The sequence below is a fragment of the Bombus pyrosoma genome, linkage group LG8, assembly GCF_014825855.1.
Source record: "Bombus pyrosoma isolate SC7728 linkage group LG8, ASM1482585v1, whole genome shotgun sequence".
NCBI lineage: Eukaryota > Metazoa > Arthropoda > Insecta > Hymenoptera > Apidae > Bombus > Bombus pyrosoma.
This window is the reverse complement of record NC_057777.1, coordinates 6,502,441-6,522,201: the sequence shown is the minus strand read 5'-3', so window position 1 is coordinate 6,522,201 and position 19,761 is coordinate 6,502,441. Positions and strand designations below refer to the sequence as shown.

Sequence of the window (19,761 nt, the reverse complement as noted above, 5' to 3'; positions counted from 1 at the left end):
CTCGCCGCGTCAGCAATGATATACATTAACAGCGGCATTTTTCCTGTGCCAGTTACAACGCAATCGGCCTGCCATTTTCGTCGTTCCACGTTCCATTCCCGACCCCATCCTCGACACGTACACATCGTTGTCCGCAATTTTATTCGGGAACCGCCCACCTCCTACTCCCTACTCCGGCTACTCCTCCCACGGTAGCCGGTTGTTACCGCCAATTCGCATTATCCAATTTTTCGTGTGTCACGTACCGTGTCCCCGATTCGGTAGGTCACTTTCTCGCTGCAATTACATACGTTCCAAACCATCGTGGCGCTCTTTTCGGCGTCGATGTTTGCAGGACGCGTTGATTTTCTCCTATTCTCTCCATCTATTATATCTTATTCTTTGTCTCTCTCTTTCTCTCTTCCTCTCTCTGTCTCTTTTCATTATTCTTCGGCTCGTCCATCCACTACGTACTCTTTCTTCCCTTTTCAGTATACCTATATTTTCCCCTTCCTTTTCTTCTTTTCCCTTTACACGCTATCTGATTTCCTCTTTCTCCTTCTACAGAATCTTCTTTGTCGTAATATCACCGCCTCTTTCAACTTCGTACTCTCTTTATTTCTCCCTCGCTTTTTTAGCTTGCACTTCCTAATTTTCCCCACTAACCTGTTTCCATCTGCTGCTTTTCCCTCCGCGTTTTAATTCTTCGTCTTCTCAGAGGTTCATATTTCGTTCTTCTGCTTCCACGTTCTTCTTCCTTCGTGAAATTATTCGAAGTCGGCAAGAAATCGCTACTAATTTACACACCGAGCTCCTTCATCCTCCTCCCAAAAGTTTCAATAATCCCAACGACCGGTTTTTCCGTATCCCTTTGGTCGTTTCCCTCCGATACTCTAATCCCTCTCACCCTTACTATTCTACCGTCGATTCATCCCTTTATCCGCACTTCTCGACGAGTTACGAACGAGAGTGGAAAGGGACGATGATGAGGGGAGAAGCCGGAGGCAGGCGGAGAGCCCTTGACGACGGAAAAAACGCGAGATAACGACTGCGTTACGCCACAATCGTCCTGTCTATCGGGCTGGCTCCCTTTCTCCCTCTGTTCTTTTACTGTTCGTTGGTCACGTATTTACCCCTTGGAAACGTTGAAAATTCTTCTGTCTTTTGGAAAGAAGGTATACCGAGGTCGAATCGGAAATAAGCAAAATCGTTTTGTTAAATGTCTAACTTCCCCCTTGAATTCGTCGGTTAAAATATGGTTGAAGCGTGAAATTTACTTGACTTTTGTAGAACTTTGACGGTATACTAAAATGCCACAGAATTTAGAATTAATGTTTTCCAGGATTTTTGCGATTTAGTCCTTAGTTCCTGTAAGCATTCTGATATTTATGACGAAGCGCGAGCTTCAAACTCTTTTTACGAACTAAGCACCATATTCGTGTTACGAAAATAATTCTACATTTGACTATTTATCCAAGTCTGTCCCGTGTTACACCGTAAAATAGTTATATTATCTCGGAATATCATGAAAAACTGTACGAAAGAAGAATGCAATCCGTTGTTAATCCTGGATATTTGCTTCAAGCATGCTAGTTTCAAGGTAAAAAGTGTCAGTCCTGGGTCTCTACCTAATTCTTGTCCAAATATGTACCAAGAGCTCACGTTATTCAGCTTAAGTTCCTATTTGCGAAGGACAGCACTTTGTCTTGCGAGGTTACTAAATTAAATAAATCTGGAATAGCATGCCCTACTTTCCAACCGCACATTTCGCTAATACGTCCAAGTTCGCGGAAAGGGTTTAACCGTATTTATTTGTCATACTTGAATATTTCTTCCAAGAGCCACATATCTGGCCTAAAATATCTCTCCATTTATCTTTCTCGTGAAAGTAAATCGGACGACATTAGTCCACTCTGTGCCCTGAACTCTGAAATATAATTTCGAGAAGAGTCGCTGATAAAAAGTTCGATCTCCGCGTGAAGCGTCCAGCGTGAATCCCGCCTGACCTCTCCGGCGAGAGTCGGTTCAACGTTGAAAATTCGCCGCAGTGGCGTATCGACTTTTTGCTGGCCCGTTGGAGAGAAGCAAGAATAACCTCCTCCGTATCCCGACCTCTGTGTGACCAACGAAGGACGAGAAGGAATCTTCTTCCAAGACTTTTTCCATTTCCGTAAAGTTTCCTACTCTGACTACGACGTTTGGAAATCCGAACGGTCCACGCGCGCAGCCTGCTACACCCCCGCTCGAGCGGAACAAAAAACGATCGCTCGTTCAGAGGGGTCGCTGGCGGAAGAGGGGATGGTTAGATTAGATCCATTTAAAAGCGAGAGAGTATCCGGTTTCCGAGTCGAATTAGCAGACTCGAATTGGATACGGAGGTAAATACCGATAGCAGGAACGCTAACGCATTTCGAACCACTTTTTCTTCGCGGAAGGTGGATTAAACCAGGCGATTACTACTTCCAGAGAGTACATTGTATGTCTTACAATGTGCATTACCATCTCTAAGTATTTGAACACTTCCAAATTGAGTTTTCCAGAAACCGAACTGATCAGCTCCACCTTTTATCAATTCCTTAATCACCATTACACGCATAAGTATGTGATTAATATTTCAATATTATTTCGATTAGTATTATGGCATTCAGATTTCTTTCTATTCGTTACAGAAAAACATGGGACTCGAGTGACGCGGGTACGTTCTTTATTTCGATTCAAACGTAACAGAGTGTTTGTGCTAACTTTCGAAATATAATAAAAATACGAACCTTTGGTCGAATTGCATCGAAATACGTATGGACAGCAGTGTAAGTATCTTTAAACATTCGCGAAAAATATGGCTTTAATAAAACGCATGCACCTCGTCTGATGTATGGTCAACCTATTCTACTTGCGATGTGGTTACCTTCGACTATGATGCATGTTGTCAGGGTTTCCCTGTTATTACAAAATTGCTTTTCAGAATAGATAAGGTTAAACCATTTAAGTCTTCGAGCTGAGGGCTGTATTTGACTGGGATATTTCCCGTACGACCTTTAGACATCATTGTACTACTTTCAACGATGATGGAGGACATTCTTTTGTGACTGATCCATCATTGAAATGGATCACTAGCGTCGAAAGAGGGAAAAAGGGAAGAACTCTTCTTCGCGTAAAGCAATAGAATTCCTGCATGCTTCATAATAAACGAATAATGAACAAAATACGTGGAAAATCTGTACGTATTGCTTTTGTGATAAAATGAAAAACGAGCGAGACATTAATTTTATTCAATTTGTCGGTCATACAAGTGAACTTACATTTGTATGGCTTACCAATAAGTGAAAAATGATGCATCAAAAGTCAGTTTAATATATATTTATAACGAGTATCGAGTAACTAGATTTGGCGTATTTTGCGTTTGACAGGAATACGGGACACCATCAATCTTGCGGCTGTTTTCCGAACGCCATACTGCGTAATAAAATAAAGCGGGCAATGAATTTGCAAGGGAACGAACGTTCAATTCCTGCGGCCCATCAAACGTACGCTTTCCTGCGCTCCCTTGGTTAACGATCAACCACGCGACAAACCGATAACAACGTACAAATTTTAATTAGCATTCGATGGCGCCCAGTGTATTTAATTGTTGCGCCAAATTACCACGGTCCGTGACTTCGCAGCGGTTCGACTGAACCAACGCGTAACAAGATTGTCAGATTTCTAATTTCGATGCGCCGCATGTTAATTAACTTCTTGTCTTATAACATTTCATCACACTCGTGCTACAGATTATGGTTGTTGCAAATTATATTTTTAATAGAGTTTGCCTCATATTCCGACCTTAACTTTGATTTTTCAGATCCAAAGTATATAAATATAAATTACACATGTATAATATATCGATGCTTCGCTGTTATATTAATAAATCGAATTATGAAAAATTTACGAGTACAAAAGCGCATAGAATTCGCATGATACGTAAAAATATAAAAAATATATAAACGTCGAAACACTACCCAACTAAATTACTATCGTGTATATTTTTCTAGAAAAATCACCAGGCAAAGTGCTAAGAAGCGACAATGACTAATCAACTGCAAACTGATCAACATCGCTACACTAAACACGAGAAAAGGGAAAAAATCAACAGCTGCGGTACAACGTGGGCAAAATTTTCCCGTGATTTCTGTTTAATATCCGTTGAATTACAATTGTGTCGGCCAATTAAAAACGCCGTTTTGCAGAGGGACACGGTCTGTCTGTCTCTTCTCACGGATCGGTGATCGAACGTGACGGCTATTCGCCGTGCCGTAAAAATTCATGGCCGAAATTTACGAGTGAGGAGCCTCGAAATTTCCGGCTAACGATCCGCTTCGAGAGGCCGGATTGGGAAAGCATGAACGAAAGGGGAAGAGAAGAGATAGAGAGAGAGAGAGAAAGCACACCAGTTTTATTGGAGGCCCGTTTATGAGCCGTTTGCCGGCCGCTCTTTTACGAGCTATCGATAAATAAGCAGAGCCGCTCATGCGATAAAAACGGAACGCCTGTATCCAGTCTATGTCGCCACGTCGGGAGGAATTAGAGAAACGTAATTGCAAATTCTCGCTGGATAGTGAGCCCTCCGTCATCCGTTGCGTCGATTAAATCGGATCGTCCGCGTGGAAAAGTGTCGGCCGCCTATCTATCGGATTTTTAACGCGCCGCCATTCACCGGTGATTGTAATTGGCCAATCGACGATGTTTTTGAGGAAATGTCCGACGACCGTGTAGTAATTCAAGCAAAAAGAAGATAATTAAACCCATTGTCGAGTGATCGAACTGGCGGTCGAGGTAAAAATCCAGTCACAATTCGCCCGTACCTTGATTCGACTCGGTCCGACTAGTCGCGGTCACGATCTACTTACGACGCGTTACACGCGAAAGAACTGAAACAACGATTTTTCTAGTAAATTTATCGCAACTTAAACGATTGTACGCTTTACAGGAAACGTTGTAGAAATGTTGTGTGAACTTGTAGTTGTTCGCGGCGTTGATGAACGACACTGGTAAGCAAGTAATCTTCCGTAGACAGGAGAGATGATGTATCTCTCAATTATTTAATAACATTGATCGAACGACTCATTAACCAGCATCTCTAGCCAGTGTATTTAACTAGTACCCGGCTCATCGGTGTTTTCGTCATTTTTCTACCAGCTTTTTCTTCAGTTTTATGCAAAACACTGGTACCGTCTCCGGGCATCTAAAGGAGTTGGCTATAGGAGGAGCCTTGATCCCCGAGAGCATCAAGATCTGTCATGATAATCCGCAATCTCTTTTGCGTTCGAGTCGAGGAAGCTTCAACCAAGCTTTTCCCGTTCCATTTTGCTTACGGTAAACTGCAGTCATTCTCACAAAGACTCGCACTATTTTTCCCCCATTCACCGCTAGAAGCGAATCATCGCTTGCATCACTTTGTGAAATTACTTTGACATTTAATAATGCACCAGGATGGGAAATGCAGCAAGGAACGAGTTAAACGTTCGTTTAAACAAAATCTTATCCGCTCCAAGACGCTTGGCTAAATTTATGAGCCGTTTTAATTTCGTATCTAACAAGGAAGGTTCCCTAGCTTTAACGTTAATCATCGATTTTTCTGAAATTCTTGAAGCTAGTTTGTAGAGAAATATTTAACTCGTACTTTTTTTTATCGGCGCTTGAAAACATTTAGGTGGTGAAGACAATCTTTCAAATTGGATATTTTCCAACATTTCGCTATTTTATTGAACTTAAATTGAATAAAACGTAAGTTGATAAATTCCAAGCATTTTATTGCGATATTTGAGAAAAGCGTGCACCTAATTTTTGTTGTTTGAAAAATAAAATCTTAGTAAAATAATTCGCCTAATATTCACCAGAATCCTTCGTCAAAAACTTACTGTTCACGAGGTTTCCTTACAATTTTCGCTCCGGCCTGTAAGCTCTTAGATCTTGCTTCTTAACGTTTTTCTTCTTCATTTCGAATCGAGGCTCTGTAGGTTCTCATACAGAGCTTGCATCGCGCTAAGATTCGCTTTTAAACCAGTTTTTATTTCATGCCATGCGATAAAGGCGGCATTAATTAAATTCCAAGCAAGAGCTCGAAGAAAGCCTCCTCGCGCAGGATAATCCCAGAACACTGCGTTAAAAGGCTTGCTTTCATTGAAAAAGCAAATTACGTGGCTGTTACTGCAGCAAACATATCTTAGAAACGCGGAAACAAAGATAATTCGCATTAAATACATCCCAGAATCCTGCTTGTAAGAGGCTTACACCGAAAACGTTAATGTACAGGTTCTCTTGCTTAACGAAAGGTATCCTGACGATGCGACATTCGGTAAAGGTATTCTATCGAACTCTGAATAATTCCCTTCCACGTGAAAATTCCATTCCTGATAATAAGATGGTTGAGCGTTGACTGATAATTAATTAATTGATTTCTTGAACATTGGCAATGTTCACGAATAATTACAGCCTTGAGAATATTGGAGCGACGTACGCGTCTCCCAAGTTAGAAATGGTAATGGTACTAATTGGTCGTGTAAAGCCCGAAACTTCGCGAGTTTATGATGCATATCAATTACTATTAATGTGCAGGAAGAAACCCACTAATCCTAGAAATTAGAAATTCTCTTGACTATAACACAAACGAAACTAGAGCGAAATATGATAAAAATGTTTAGCAGAGAATCTGAGACACAAAAATAGAGCCAACTTGAAACTAACTATCGCTGACGCCCTAACAGCGATGTGTCTCTACCATCCCTCTTGCGTTTCAACCCTGAAGGGTTTCGTGACGTGTTCTGCCCTTTCACCGAGCCATACCATCTTAGATCCCCGACCTTCTAGCTCCTTCTCCGTGTCTAGGTGCTGATTAAATTAAATCACGTTCATAGCCCGACGTGCATCCACCGGGCGTCCGTTAATCGAATCTAGCGCCGTTAATACGTTGGCGAAACTTCCTAACGAATTAAGAAACTGCCGCCAACCCTTGTCTCTAATAGGCTGCTTCCTCATACGCTATCGGCGTTTCGCACCCTCTGCCAAGATATTACTCTAACTAGTTTAATTAGACTCGTAACGGAGATCAACCGAGTAATAAATCATTTTCTTAGGTAATTTAGGATAAAGTCTGGTACGGTCTAGCAGATGTAGTGACCGTACGAATGAAACCAGTACATTGTTTCAATTATCCGGTTTTTCAAGCGCAAGGACGTTATTAATCTTGGGTGTTGTTCCTCGCGTACGCAGCAATTCATCAAGTTGGGGAAGCTTCTCTCCGTATGCACGGTGCTCCGAGGGAAAAAAGTAGTATGGTGGTGTCGCGAGTGTAATAAACGTAAAAAAGTGCCTACACGTACGATGGAGAGAAATGAGATCGCCGAAGGACTTGAAACAAAATGCACCGTCATCAGAGGCATCTTCAGACGTGATATCTGCCCGCGGAGGGAATGAAATCTTCTAGCGCGTTTGCATTCGATCCTCTCTGTTTTTCCCCCTTTTTTTCTTATCCTAGAAGTGAAAAATTATTCATAATTTCTGTTAACCCGTTAATAGAATCTCGAGAGAAACTCGGGCAAAGTATCAAATATAGTATTATGGATTTAATATCTTAAATTGATTTTTCTCTCTCGTAAAATATTTTTAAATATTAACTTTATATTCATTAAACAAATTTTTAACAAATTCTATTATTAATACGTACTTATTTTCTATGGGAAGTTTCAAGTATCTATGTATTTCTTCTTCATTCTGAATTCTTTTTTCCCTTTATTAAAGCGTCGAGTGATTAAAGTTGAATTCGTGGTCTGGTCGCTTTCTTCTTACAATCATAAAATTCACAATAGTTTCTGTACAGTTTTCCTGTCGAAGTGCCAATTAATTTTTCAACCTTGACGATCAAATATAATTCATGTTTTCCATTAAACTTGAAGTCGTTGCCTGGCTGCTTCTTTACAGTCATAGAATTCACGATAGTTTCTCTATAATTTGTCCATCGATGTACTAATTATTTTTGAGACCAGAATCGTTATGTCTGACAGTTTATAGTCGAATGCTCGAAGAGATGGATTCGTTCGACGATCCCTAAGAATTCTGGCTGCTCGTTACGATCACCAGAATATTCGAGCAACCACTCAAAGACGAAGACGAAGGACTTCCATTCGAACCTCATTAAGATCCTCTCGAGAGCTTCTTCGGACCAACTTTTCGATCCCTCCTAAAAGGTGGAGCTTGTTTTTTCTTCGTAGTGAGCGAAAACATCTTCATCCCCTTTTTCACAGAGTTATGCGTTCGACCCTCGTTTTGCATGCTGGTTACCACGCTGATAAATTATTTATTCCAGGGGATCTGATATCTCTCTTCGAAAGTGCAAAAAAGTATTCAATTTCAAGTATCGACGCTCGCGAAGAAGAGAATCTCGAGAATCGTTCAACCAGAAACTTATTAATTTCCAAGGTATGCCGTAAAGAAAGAGATTCACTCGTTCTGTCCGGCAAATTTTGCAAACTGAAGGTGAGATAACGAGGAAAGAGGGGGAAGGGGAGGTATTCGTTTCGTTACCGTTTCCCTGACGTTCAAACAGGGAAATTAGAGTTCACGGCGTTCGAGTAATCGCGAGTAATCGCGAGTAATCGCGACACAGTCTTTTCGCGTTCCCGATGGCTCTTATACGCTTGCAGCTGCTACCACGCGATAAGAGGATTTCACAATATCGAGTTACGAGCGTGTGCAAAGTCGTTACATCGAGGTCGAGTGCCCTTCGAGGACCCTTTATTCCACGCGAGCACTGCCAGGGGCAGCCACCTTGCAAGATATTCTTCCTCTCCCCACTATCTATCCTCCTCTACCTGTCCTCCTTGTGATTCGGTTCTTCGAAAAATCAAGGGCCCTTCAGTCAGTTCAACCGGTTCACGATAACGCTGCCCTCTTTGTTTCTTTCCGATCCGTGTCTATAGTACAGGAAATTCAACGACCCTTCGCTCAGCACAGACAACTTGGATATACTATTTATTATAATCGAACTATGACACTGTTTTAATTATGAAATTTTGCAATTGATTTTTATTGATACGCCTTCGTCTGATGTTAATGTGCACTATATTACTTTCTATTCTTTCCTTCTATCCCTTCTTTCTATCCACCAACGGTATACTCTAATAATGAGACTTGTTTAACGATTTCTCGAACGTCAAATAAATGTAAAAGAATCCAGTGAATGTAACCGAAAGTGAATGGTACTTAGACCAGTACGGTACTTGGTCGTATTACCGTCTTTACGGGCACTTCATAACAGTTCTATTCAAGACCGTAGTAGGAAATATAGTGAACAATAATTTAACGTTTATTTGTAGCGCTGGCCTTTAACTACCTGGCCTGTGTGCAGCCAGATTTAACCACCGTACCATCAGTACTCCTCGCTTCCGTGAAAGCTACGTTTCTAAAATGGGCTAGCTTTACCATTACGCAAAGATCGGTGTTTGCAAAAATGAAATTCTAATTAAATTTCCACAAGCTGTTAAGTCAACGTTATAACAGTTCCAGGTAATCGTCTCTCGTATTCCTTACCGAATGAATTCTACGTTACGTCGTAAGAGAGAGATCTAATCGAAGCCTCGTTCCACTCTCAATTTGTTTTCCACTTTCCACAACGTTTGACCCGTGCACAATCGGTCAAACGAAGACCACGTTCCCCTTATCAACGTTCCATCATTTAACAGGGGTCTGCTCCAACCCTCTGTTCCCCGTTCGAGCGAAAACAATTCGATAATGCACATCGTTCAGATAAGACGACAGCAGCCACGTATTCACGGCTCGCCTCGAGCTAAGTATGAATATGCAATTTTATATTACACAGGCTTGTTACCCGTCGCGATTGCAACTTTTCCCTCTATGGAGCCATCAACGTGGCAACGCCATCGTTAACCAGCACGGTTACCTTCGGATCGTATAATCTACCCGCTAGCAGTTACCTTGATTTTTTCTTATGGTTTTCAACCAACCCCAGCTCGTTGCCCGTCCTTCTTACGTAGGCGGTTCTCGGATTTCAAAGTACAGGATGTGCTCGGGGCTCGGCTTTGTCTTCAGTTCTAGCTCCTTGCTTTTAACAATCTCACAGCTGCTCTTCGAGAGCTGCTTTTGAAAGACAATCTCTAAAAAGCGTGCAAAATGTACGACGAACTATACGCGATTCCCCGATTCTGGTCACGTAGTGTGTTGGACTGTGACCAAAATTTTACTCTTGATCTTTGCAATTTCATCTACTGAATAGGTTAATTAATGAATCGGAATCAGATAGATTCCAGAAGTAAATTTAGACAAATTAAATTCTCTACTGCTATTGTGCATTATTTTTAAGTGGTGTTGGTCCGTGATTGATCAGTGCGGTCAGAAATCAGAGAAATACGTGTTCCACTTCTTCTGGAAAATTAACAAACTCGAACGATATAGATACTAGAAATAAATTTAGAGAAACTATGCTGCAAATTATTATCGCGGTGTTTATAAGTGGTGTAAGACCGTGATTGGTCAGATATCGCAAAAGTCCATATTTTATTCATCCTTGGAAATATTTTTACCAAAAAATCGGCTCGACTCTGATCTCGTTGATAGGTCAACTACAAAAGTTGTCCATTGGAGCCGAATATAAGAATAAAATGGAGGAAATGAAACGAGACTGAGTATCGATCCATTGTGCTTCAGCCAGTAAACATTCGCCGGTCATCAGTCGAATTTATAAAACATTCGCATCGCTGCCGTAGCCGAATAGTGTGCGTAACGAACGACCGCGAGCTACGAGTGCATTAGTCGCCGCAAAAATATGCAATTATACGGTGTACAATTTCACCACGTATTATTCATCACCGGTGTGCAGCCGCGTTTGGTTTACACTCGAGAACATGTCGCTTGTAATACAAAGTAGATACTCCTGCTGATGATGAGATAGGTATATGGCGGTGCATAGATAGCTAGAATAATTTATCGACGTATAACGGTCGCGTAACATTCGCCCATGCGATCAGGAAATTAACTGGAATTGCTGGAATTTCCTTTTATTTCTTGACCGGGTACATGTTTCTTTCTGTTTTAGCGCGCTTTCAGTAAAACTCAGTAAAATTGCGTTAAAAGTTGCGATCAAATTTACGATTCGATGCATTTATCACGTATCGAGCAGAGAATGAAACTCCTTCCTCTCGAAATTGACAGGAAATCTCCGATTTCATCGCTCGACAAAATAAAAGTCACTTTCACCCTTTGTCACGCCGGTGTTTCGCTTTCATCGTGAAATTTCGCGTGATTTCGATTAATTCACTGGGGAATGAGATCTGAACGGATTCAAATACGATACAAATAACGATAAAGGAAAGGTAAAATGAAAAGGAATGAAGGATGACGAACGCTTTAAACGGCAAATGTCGTAATACGATACAACACAGCGTGATTCCCTTGAATTTGATAAAGATGGATACGGAAATTTGGGGGAGCGTTGACAAAGGTTCGACTGAAAGAGACATTTGCCTCGTTTCCATTTTTTTTACTTTACACTGGGGATCGTTCATTCCAGCGTTGAAACGCTCAAAGTTTTCCTCATTTTTCTGTCTGCCAAATATCACTCCTCTTCGCCTTTCAACCATTCATACGACTATGGCCTAATTATTTTCCACTTCAAAATGTAGCTCAAACAAGCTTCAGTTTTCCATTATCTAGATATTAAACAGTCAAAAATGAATACGAGAGACTCAAGCATATATTTATCTATTTTTTTGTTTTCCGTTTGCGAGCAGTAATATAATAAGAAGAATGCTATCGTGTGATTCGCATATTTTTAGATCGATTTTTAACAATTTTTAAACAAATGGGGAAAGGCAGAAATTATAGTAAACAACAACGACGAGAAAACACAGCGATGTTTAATTATGTAACGATACAAAATTCATGAAAAGTGTATGAAATGTTCAATTTTTGATCGGAGAAGATTAATCGAAAATTCGAATGTTCCATTAGGCGACCCATGCAACATTACAATTGTATAATGCAAATAATCGTGATCAGATAGGCGAAGTAGCTAGCGAAGCGAGACTCGATTTCACTCTTTGTCTTCCGTGTTTCACTGCCACATGAGTTACTCTTTTGAGACAGACTTGTCCAAATTAGAAGCAACGTATTGCCGGGGGATATATTGCCCGCTAGGCGTAATGAAATTGTTCCGTTTGCTGCTCTAATTGCGCCGACATTTTTCGCGTAATGCAACCGCGCACACCGTGACGAGGGTGCCGATATTAAATTTTTCTTTCGGCTCGTAGCGTGTATGTCGGTCGTCTCTACGGCTTGGTTAAATATTTATCAGTCTCGGCCCGTTTGCCTTTGCACGCGCGATCGCTATCACCGATTCGAACGCTCTGCTACGTACAAACCACCGAGGCGTTGATCGAGGATCGCTCTTATCGGACTACGTGACGAGCTCTCTGTCGTCTATTTCCAATGAAATCCATCGCCTCGTGGGAATCCCGAGACAGGGAACAACGCGCGAAATGAAATCCGAGACACGTCGAACGCTTCTTGATTAAAAGTCCCGCCTGGTAAATTAATCGATCGAACTTGCCAATTCTTAAATTCTTTTAATTTCACTTTGTTACTCTGTTATTACTTAGATAAGAAGGGAGGGCGAAGTTTGACCCTCGAACTCGTTAATCGATGCAGAGCCTCGACAACCAGAGAATGTCTAAAGTGGGAAAGAAACAACGAGTAACTTTCTCGTCGTTTTAACGAATTAATTTCATTAGAATGGAAAAACTCCGATCGGAATTCTCTTCGCGAAACCAGTTGCGTCTATCAGCATCAGACTCGAGGGACGTTACGCCAATTACCGTTTGAAACATCCGTGTGGGATATTTTCGCGGATAAAGAACAGGGTCCAACTCTTTTCGACGAAGGTAGAAACATTTCTTCTCTTTCTCTCTTTTCCTTTCTTTTTAATGGTGCACCGAAAAGAAACGATAGCGGTGTTGACATGAGTCGGTTGATCTCACGCGACGTTGAATCCTGATGGACTAATTCTCGAAATGGAAGCGCGATTACGCGAGCAAAGCCACGTAATAGTCAGTGCTGCGCGTTTGCGAAATCGAGCGTGCCTTTCCGGTGTGCGCGTCGCTCGATTTACCGTCGGTTCGTGTCTTCATTTCCATCCACGGAGCTTGAAGAAAGCGACGACACAAAAGAGGGAACGGTGATACCGATACAAAGAGCCTGGAAAAAGGTGGCTACTTTTCTTTGTGTCTGCCACTGTAGGATGGTTTTCAACCATGGGACCGTCTATTACCTACTCCGGATCGTTAACATAACGCGTATTAATCGTTGTCGTCGTTACAATGATGTTTTTTCCGACCAATTGTTAATGACAAAATTAAATTGTCTTTTAAATTCTATTGTGTCTTAGAAAAGAGGGTAATCCGTATAATTTCTATAATTGGTACGGTTAATATTATTCTTTTGAATGGATAAATGTGAACAAAAGTTCAACAGCCTCAATTCAGAGTAGATAGAACAACATCACGCCAGGCTGATAAATAGTCATACTCTGTTTGAAATGTTTTGATAAAATGAAGATTTACATTAATTCTACCATTGCTACGAATAACATCTCTTTCACTGAATAGATGTAAAAGAAGTTCAACAAATACTTTTACGTACGCGCAATGCATAGGAAGTGGTTGACAAAGGGCAGCCTTATTCTACTTGAACATACATCCACGATACTGAAACTTCCCCACTTATTACTTGCTACATTATTTTTGTAACCTAACGAGCGTATTTTTAATGAAGAAAGTTGACGGGGATCGAAGTTTGGATTAACGAAGAAAAGCACAAAGGAAGTCAACAGTTTTTTTCAACAGTGGTTCGACCAGAGAGTATGTTTCCTATCATCGTTAGTCGACAGAGAACGTTTAGCACAGCGTTAAGAACTTCAACGGAACGTCGGGCAACTTTTCTACATCGGATTATCAACGTTGCGAGATGGAATAACTTTTTGTTCTTGTTGTTAAGCCGTTATCGTTCGTCTCTTTTATCGCGGAGTATTTTAAATTACGGTGTTCGCGTCAGCCGTAAAACTACAGTCTGCCAACAGCGTTGGGAGGGATGGAGGGGGGAGCAAGAGGGTGAAAGAGTGCCAGAGCTCTCTCGTTGGGGCTCCTGTAATTTCGATGGAAAAAGGACCGGGAAAGAAAGAGAAAAAAAATTGCAACAAACTGTCGACGTTCTACCAAACCGCATCGCAAGAGAGACCGTATGTTCAAGATGTAAAAAAATCAACGGACGTGCATAGAACGATAAACAACAATACCAACAACGATACAAAAGAAACGACGAAATACTTTATTCCCTATATTCGACGAATGAACGTTTGCTTCATAATCCTCTCGCTCTTACGAAGATACGAAAATCGTATTGTCGAATGGATTCATAATCATCGGGTTTATTTCATCGACGAAAAAAGAAGCAATAAGAAATTACTAGTAGATTGGGCACATACCTTTGTGCGGTATTAGCGGCCAGGGATGTAACGGGGAGCCGGCAACCAGCCAGACACATGCCAGCAACACTCCGAACATTTTCACCCCCATCCACTTTGGACAGACGGAAACTTGCCTGCTTGTCCTCTCACCTCTTTCTCCTCCTCCGCCACCCCCTCCTCTTCTTTAACTTCTACGTTCACGTTGCAGTCCGTTGTTCTCTTCTTCTCTTTTTCCACCTACGAATCCCTTTTGCTCCTTCTTTGTCTCTTACTTCCACGGTTAACCCTCTTCTTCTTTACCCTGACACACACGTATAGACTCTCTATAATCTCTGCATTCTCTCTGACCTGGTGTATTCCCTGCTTTCCTCGTCTGCGACTTCTATCTTCTCTCTCACTCCCACTCTGCCGATCGTTCGTTCCTTGTTTCGAGTCTCCTCGAACTCTCGTCCAACCAACCTGACTTGCTTACCAGAGGGATGAACACGGCTGGCCGGGCCAGACACGGACGTAGCTGCTCGCGACCGTGCACCGAGTCTCTGACCCACGTTATCAAACTGGTATCATAGTCTCTACAGCTCCACCCCCTTTTTGCGCTGCAACTGACTTCACGCGAACGGTGCGTGCTGTCTTCTCACTGTAAGCTTTTTAAACACGCCACTGAATTAGTCGAAAACCAGTGCGAATCAGGTCGTTACTGTGTTCTTTCAACTGTGAGAGTACCGTCTGGTGTTAACTTCTCTTTACGCCTGTATTATAGTACTATATTTTGTCGAAGTATCATTTCTGTCTGTCGTTAGAATATCGACGTTCTTCGAAGAATGGAACGTCAGGCCGAAGGAAGAATTAGAGTACGTTTCGCAGATCTATTCTCGTGAGAGGTGAGGCTGATCCCCGGCTGCTGATCCCTAGCCACGTGTTATTTCGTCGAATCGAGTTCCGTGTTCCTACGGACCGTGCATACGTAGCTGCTACCCCGGTCGCGTTTCTACAGGCTGGAAATACAGATTGGAAATAAATTCCACTTCGAGGCAGCGGAGAGTGGAAAGAACAGGATGCACGAGACTGTTTCGAGGAGGCAATGGATTGGTAAACCGATCTGTCGAGCATCACGACCCACCCGTTGGAAATTCTGCCAAAAATCACTGTCACGTCGATGGAGAACCAACGATTGACGTTGAGCCACATTTGAAATCCGCTTGCTTGATTTTAGTGGAAAAACTGGACGGGTTTTCAGGCTTCAGACGTCTATGCGATTATGTAGTCTCTTCAGTCGTATCCATTTCAACTCTATTAACAACCTAGATTCTAGTCGCTATACCTCTATCTGTTCGACGTTATTGTCATTCTCGTGTTTCATCTATCAGCGTTCTAGAATCTACACCTACTCGAATCGAGTCTAAACACTTGGAATACGTCAAAGTCGATGAAACTGTAGCGATGTCGATGTCTGACTACATCTCCCTCGTTCTACTGCCGCTGGCAAACGTTCGATAACCGAACTGGCGGAGAATGAGGTGCTTCTTGACTGATGCATCCCTGGATCAAGGCGAAACCTTTATCCTTGAAGGAGACAGTTCAGTTACATCGATAGAAATCTCCGTTGGCGGTGGGATGACACCGGAACATGTGTAAGTAGTAGTCACAGCGAGCGGACACTTATTAAACTTTCCGTAGCCCCTGGTCGTAGCGGAATCGTGCTACATCGTACTTCCTTTCTCGCCAGACGAGAGAACAGCGTCAAAGGGAAGCTTCTGGTTCCTCTAAACTCGTGGATTCGTATCACGCGACGCCAACACGCCCCATCCTTCTTCGTCCCTGTCCCTCCAACGCCACCAGGATCTCCGGCCTCTAATGAAATACTTCGCGTGGTTGACTGGTTATTAAAGCGGCATTCACCGTTCAAAGGAACTGCCGATGATCAACGCTCCACAGCTTGTCCACAGCTCGGCCAACAACATTCGCGGTTGTTTCCAGCGATGCGTGCCTGGAAAACGATGCAACAACTCGTTTCATTCCGTTCTTGTACAACTAGAAACGCTTAAACTTTGATTAACTCAAGGAACTCGAAACCCTCTCCTTCGTTTTATTCCAAATATTCTTTGATCAATCGTTTTCGAATTCTAAAGCGCATCTCAAGTAAAAAAAAATTATGTTAATTTTTAATAAAGCGTTTCAAATTATTTGAAATCGAGTGAGCGTTTTCACTTGACTCGAAATACCGTTTCAAATTTCTATTCCCATTCTCGCTAATCAGGTCACTCGACTTTAAGCCGGTTGGAACACTCTGCTGATGCAAACCTGTTGTTCCGCTTGGTTCGAATTCAAGCAATTTCACTAATTTGATCGAAGCTTACAATTACGATTTAAAAAGTTTCGGATTTAGAATCTCATTGCTACAATGTTTGTTTGACTATTTTTTTCTACGATCGGTGAATAAGTGCGCGCGCAAGGTTTAATTTCACAACCGCAAAACACTTGCAACTTTATCGAGCGGGTCACGAACGCAGAAGTATTGGAAGTATTTAGCGAAGTTGCATTTTAATAGGATGCAAATAAAATTCGCACGCCGCTAACGAGCGGGACCTCGCTTCTGAAAATGTTTTGCACCGAGCATCGTTCTCTTCTTCTCTCGCGCTTTTCCCTTTCTCTTTATCCGGTCGGCTCGCTTCGTTTGCCTTGCCACACTTCTAGATGAGAAGCTCGATGGAGAGACATAATTTGATCCGTGCCAGAAACTAATCCCAAACGTTTACAGGGTTCTCTATAGCCGCACTTTATCTCCGAGTACAGTTTCACAGATTGATAAACATTTGCATTTGCAATTTTTTATACCGTTTTGAATATTTCACAAATATAGTGGTGTAATTCGTACTTGTACCGCGACAAATATTGCGAGTATTTAATGATCATAATTTGGAACGTTAAAGCCAACGTATAAAGCGACAGAAAATTAAAAAGACGATTAGTTTTTATCTGAAATATTATCGATGATAACAAGCAGAAAACACGATGAGCGATTTTAAAATTCAACGATTAACTGCATGCTATGAAAACTGTAATTCTACGTGTTTCAGGGATTAAATATATATTTTCGTACTCTGTTGAACATTCCAAACATAATTAATTACCTGATTGTTTTTTAAATTTCATGGGTTTATCATCTATAATTACACGAGCAAGTTGCTCTTAAGAAACGAACTCAAGAGATCAAGAAACGAACAGAAATCTATTTCTAATGTTCTTGAATTTTACAGCGAGTAACACTCAAATCAAACAAACAGAAAGAGAACAGAATCCATAACGATATTTTAGTTTCTTCGTTGATTAATGTTACGAAGACATTATTCGTGCCAATGAAGAAACAATTGTTAACGCGATGACGGACGTATATTATAGTTCGAAAGAAAATGTAACGATTGGTACATTAAATCCGAACAATTGCTGCCGCACAGTTTATTATACCGTAATCCCGTTTCATTAATTAGTCGTGCAGCTCACGCTAAATATTTCACCCCTTACACTTCCTTGCATCTCTGCATTGTTAGAGGAATCCAATTAAACGAACGATTTATCTTTGTCCAACAGGACAACAGTTACCTCTCACTGATATTAATTAATGTATTTGAAAAATATTATTATACCTTGCTTCTCGACCAACGTCTTTAACTTGTAATATTTCATGCTGCGATATAACCGGCGACAAACGTAAATAACTCTGATAATAATTGCTGCTATCTGTTGTTCGGAAACTTTAAGAAATCTCTCTCGAGAATTTTCCCCGAGAGAAACGTTCGTTTCGAGGCGCCAGAGTAACCATACGCGGTAATGTCGTGTACAAGAAAAATTTACATGCAACCAGCGATAGCGGCATTGTTTTCGACGCAACGAAAGCTTGTTTGTCTCCGAAAGATAAGAAACCAGCAAGACGGTGTTGTGAGTGATAACAGAACCGAGTATTCCGGAAGGAATATTATCGTGCGAGAAAAATACTAGGGCAGACAGTAAGTAAATTACTCTCCTTCTAAAAAATAACAGGTGTTGAGGATATAAGATTATCTCAACTTTACGATACGGACAGCACACCTGATATTTTTTCAGAAATTTTCCACATTGCACATTATAAAGTTCACAACTCAGATCACGTCGGCAACATATTGTGCCATAAACTTCGACCACAGATTGGAATTCCACGATGGACGACCGGATGAAGTCGCTAACGTGACGTTACGCTACGCACCCTCGACCAGGTATGCGCAAGACGCACCACTTGCGAGAAGCCCACGACAGTTCAACAGTCACATGATTGGACAAACATAGATTCCAACCTGGCAGAAAATGTTGACGAAAGAACATCCCCTACTTACTTCGGGTAACTTTATACTTAGAATATAAACACCAGGCGCTTCGAGAATAAGACACGATTAAATACGTTAAACACGTTTCGTACTCTCACGTTTATACTAAACACTTCAAATAAACAGACAAAAATCACAATCAAACTGTAACTGTTTAATCTCCCTTCACGTTGAGCGTTAATATCGTTCAAGGTTCGCGATTCCAATTTTTCAATTTAACTGATCGCCAATTAGTTGAGAGGTCGCAACAACAGGTATAAATGAACCGAGAAAATATCTTGTTTACTGCAAATGTAAAATTACGTTCGACATCTCCTAGTTTTATATACGATGAAATAATCGGTTTAATATTAAACATTGAATATATAAATCCTTCACGTATGTTCAAACCGTATAATCTGTCTCTATCTTTGTAAATTTTAAAGCGGATAATAATTGAAGACCACAAGGGAAAATATGATAAGCCATCGTATTTTTCCTCTGTAATCTTCAATCGTTGAAGCTTTTAATAATTCTCTAATTGTTTCTGCCATTTATCTCTCTACGTGTAAGTATCCTAATACTTACGAGGATAGGCGTGTATATGTAGAGAGCGTTAAATATGAAAGGACGACTAACGATTGAATGGCGTGGGCGATCATTAACGAGGGCCACAAAATACACTATTAATTTGAATCTAGCCTGGTAGTCGTAACACTTCATCGTTTCGCGTAGAAGCAATTGAAAGCTGTGATTGCGAGGTGATTTGTACTCGGTGTAAAGCGGCGCTGGCTTTATCGTATTAAATGGATACTACTACAATCGAGACGTGTACTCCGGTAAGCGAGTTACTGAATTTTAATTGCGAAGCTTCCCCCTTGTTTTCGTTGCGCCTTATCGTGTTTTCGCTATTTATCACCTGCTGCACGGAACTCC

General features: G+C 41.4%; 1 protein-coding gene across 4 annotated transcripts in view; it reads right to left on the bottom strand.

Annotated features, from left to right (window-relative positions):
- LOC122570335 (disintegrin and metalloproteinase domain-containing protein 10-like) overlaps window positions 1-19,761 on the bottom strand; it is a 163,426-nt gene that overhangs the window by 133,915 nt on the left and 9,750 nt on the right. For 3 of the 4 annotated variants that reach the window (XR_006317789.1, XM_043732504.1, XM_043732503.1), the window contains one exon: window positions 14,507-16,475. The exons of the other annotated variant lie outside the window; for it this stretch is intronic. Coding sequence is in view for 2 of the 3 variants with exons in the window: in XM_043732504.1 (XP_043588439.1) it covers window positions 14,507-14,597 (91 nt within the window). In the remaining variant the exon portion in view is untranslated. The remainder of the gene's footprint in view (window positions 1-14,506; window positions 16,476-19,761) is intronic. 4 annotated transcript variants of the gene reach the window in all.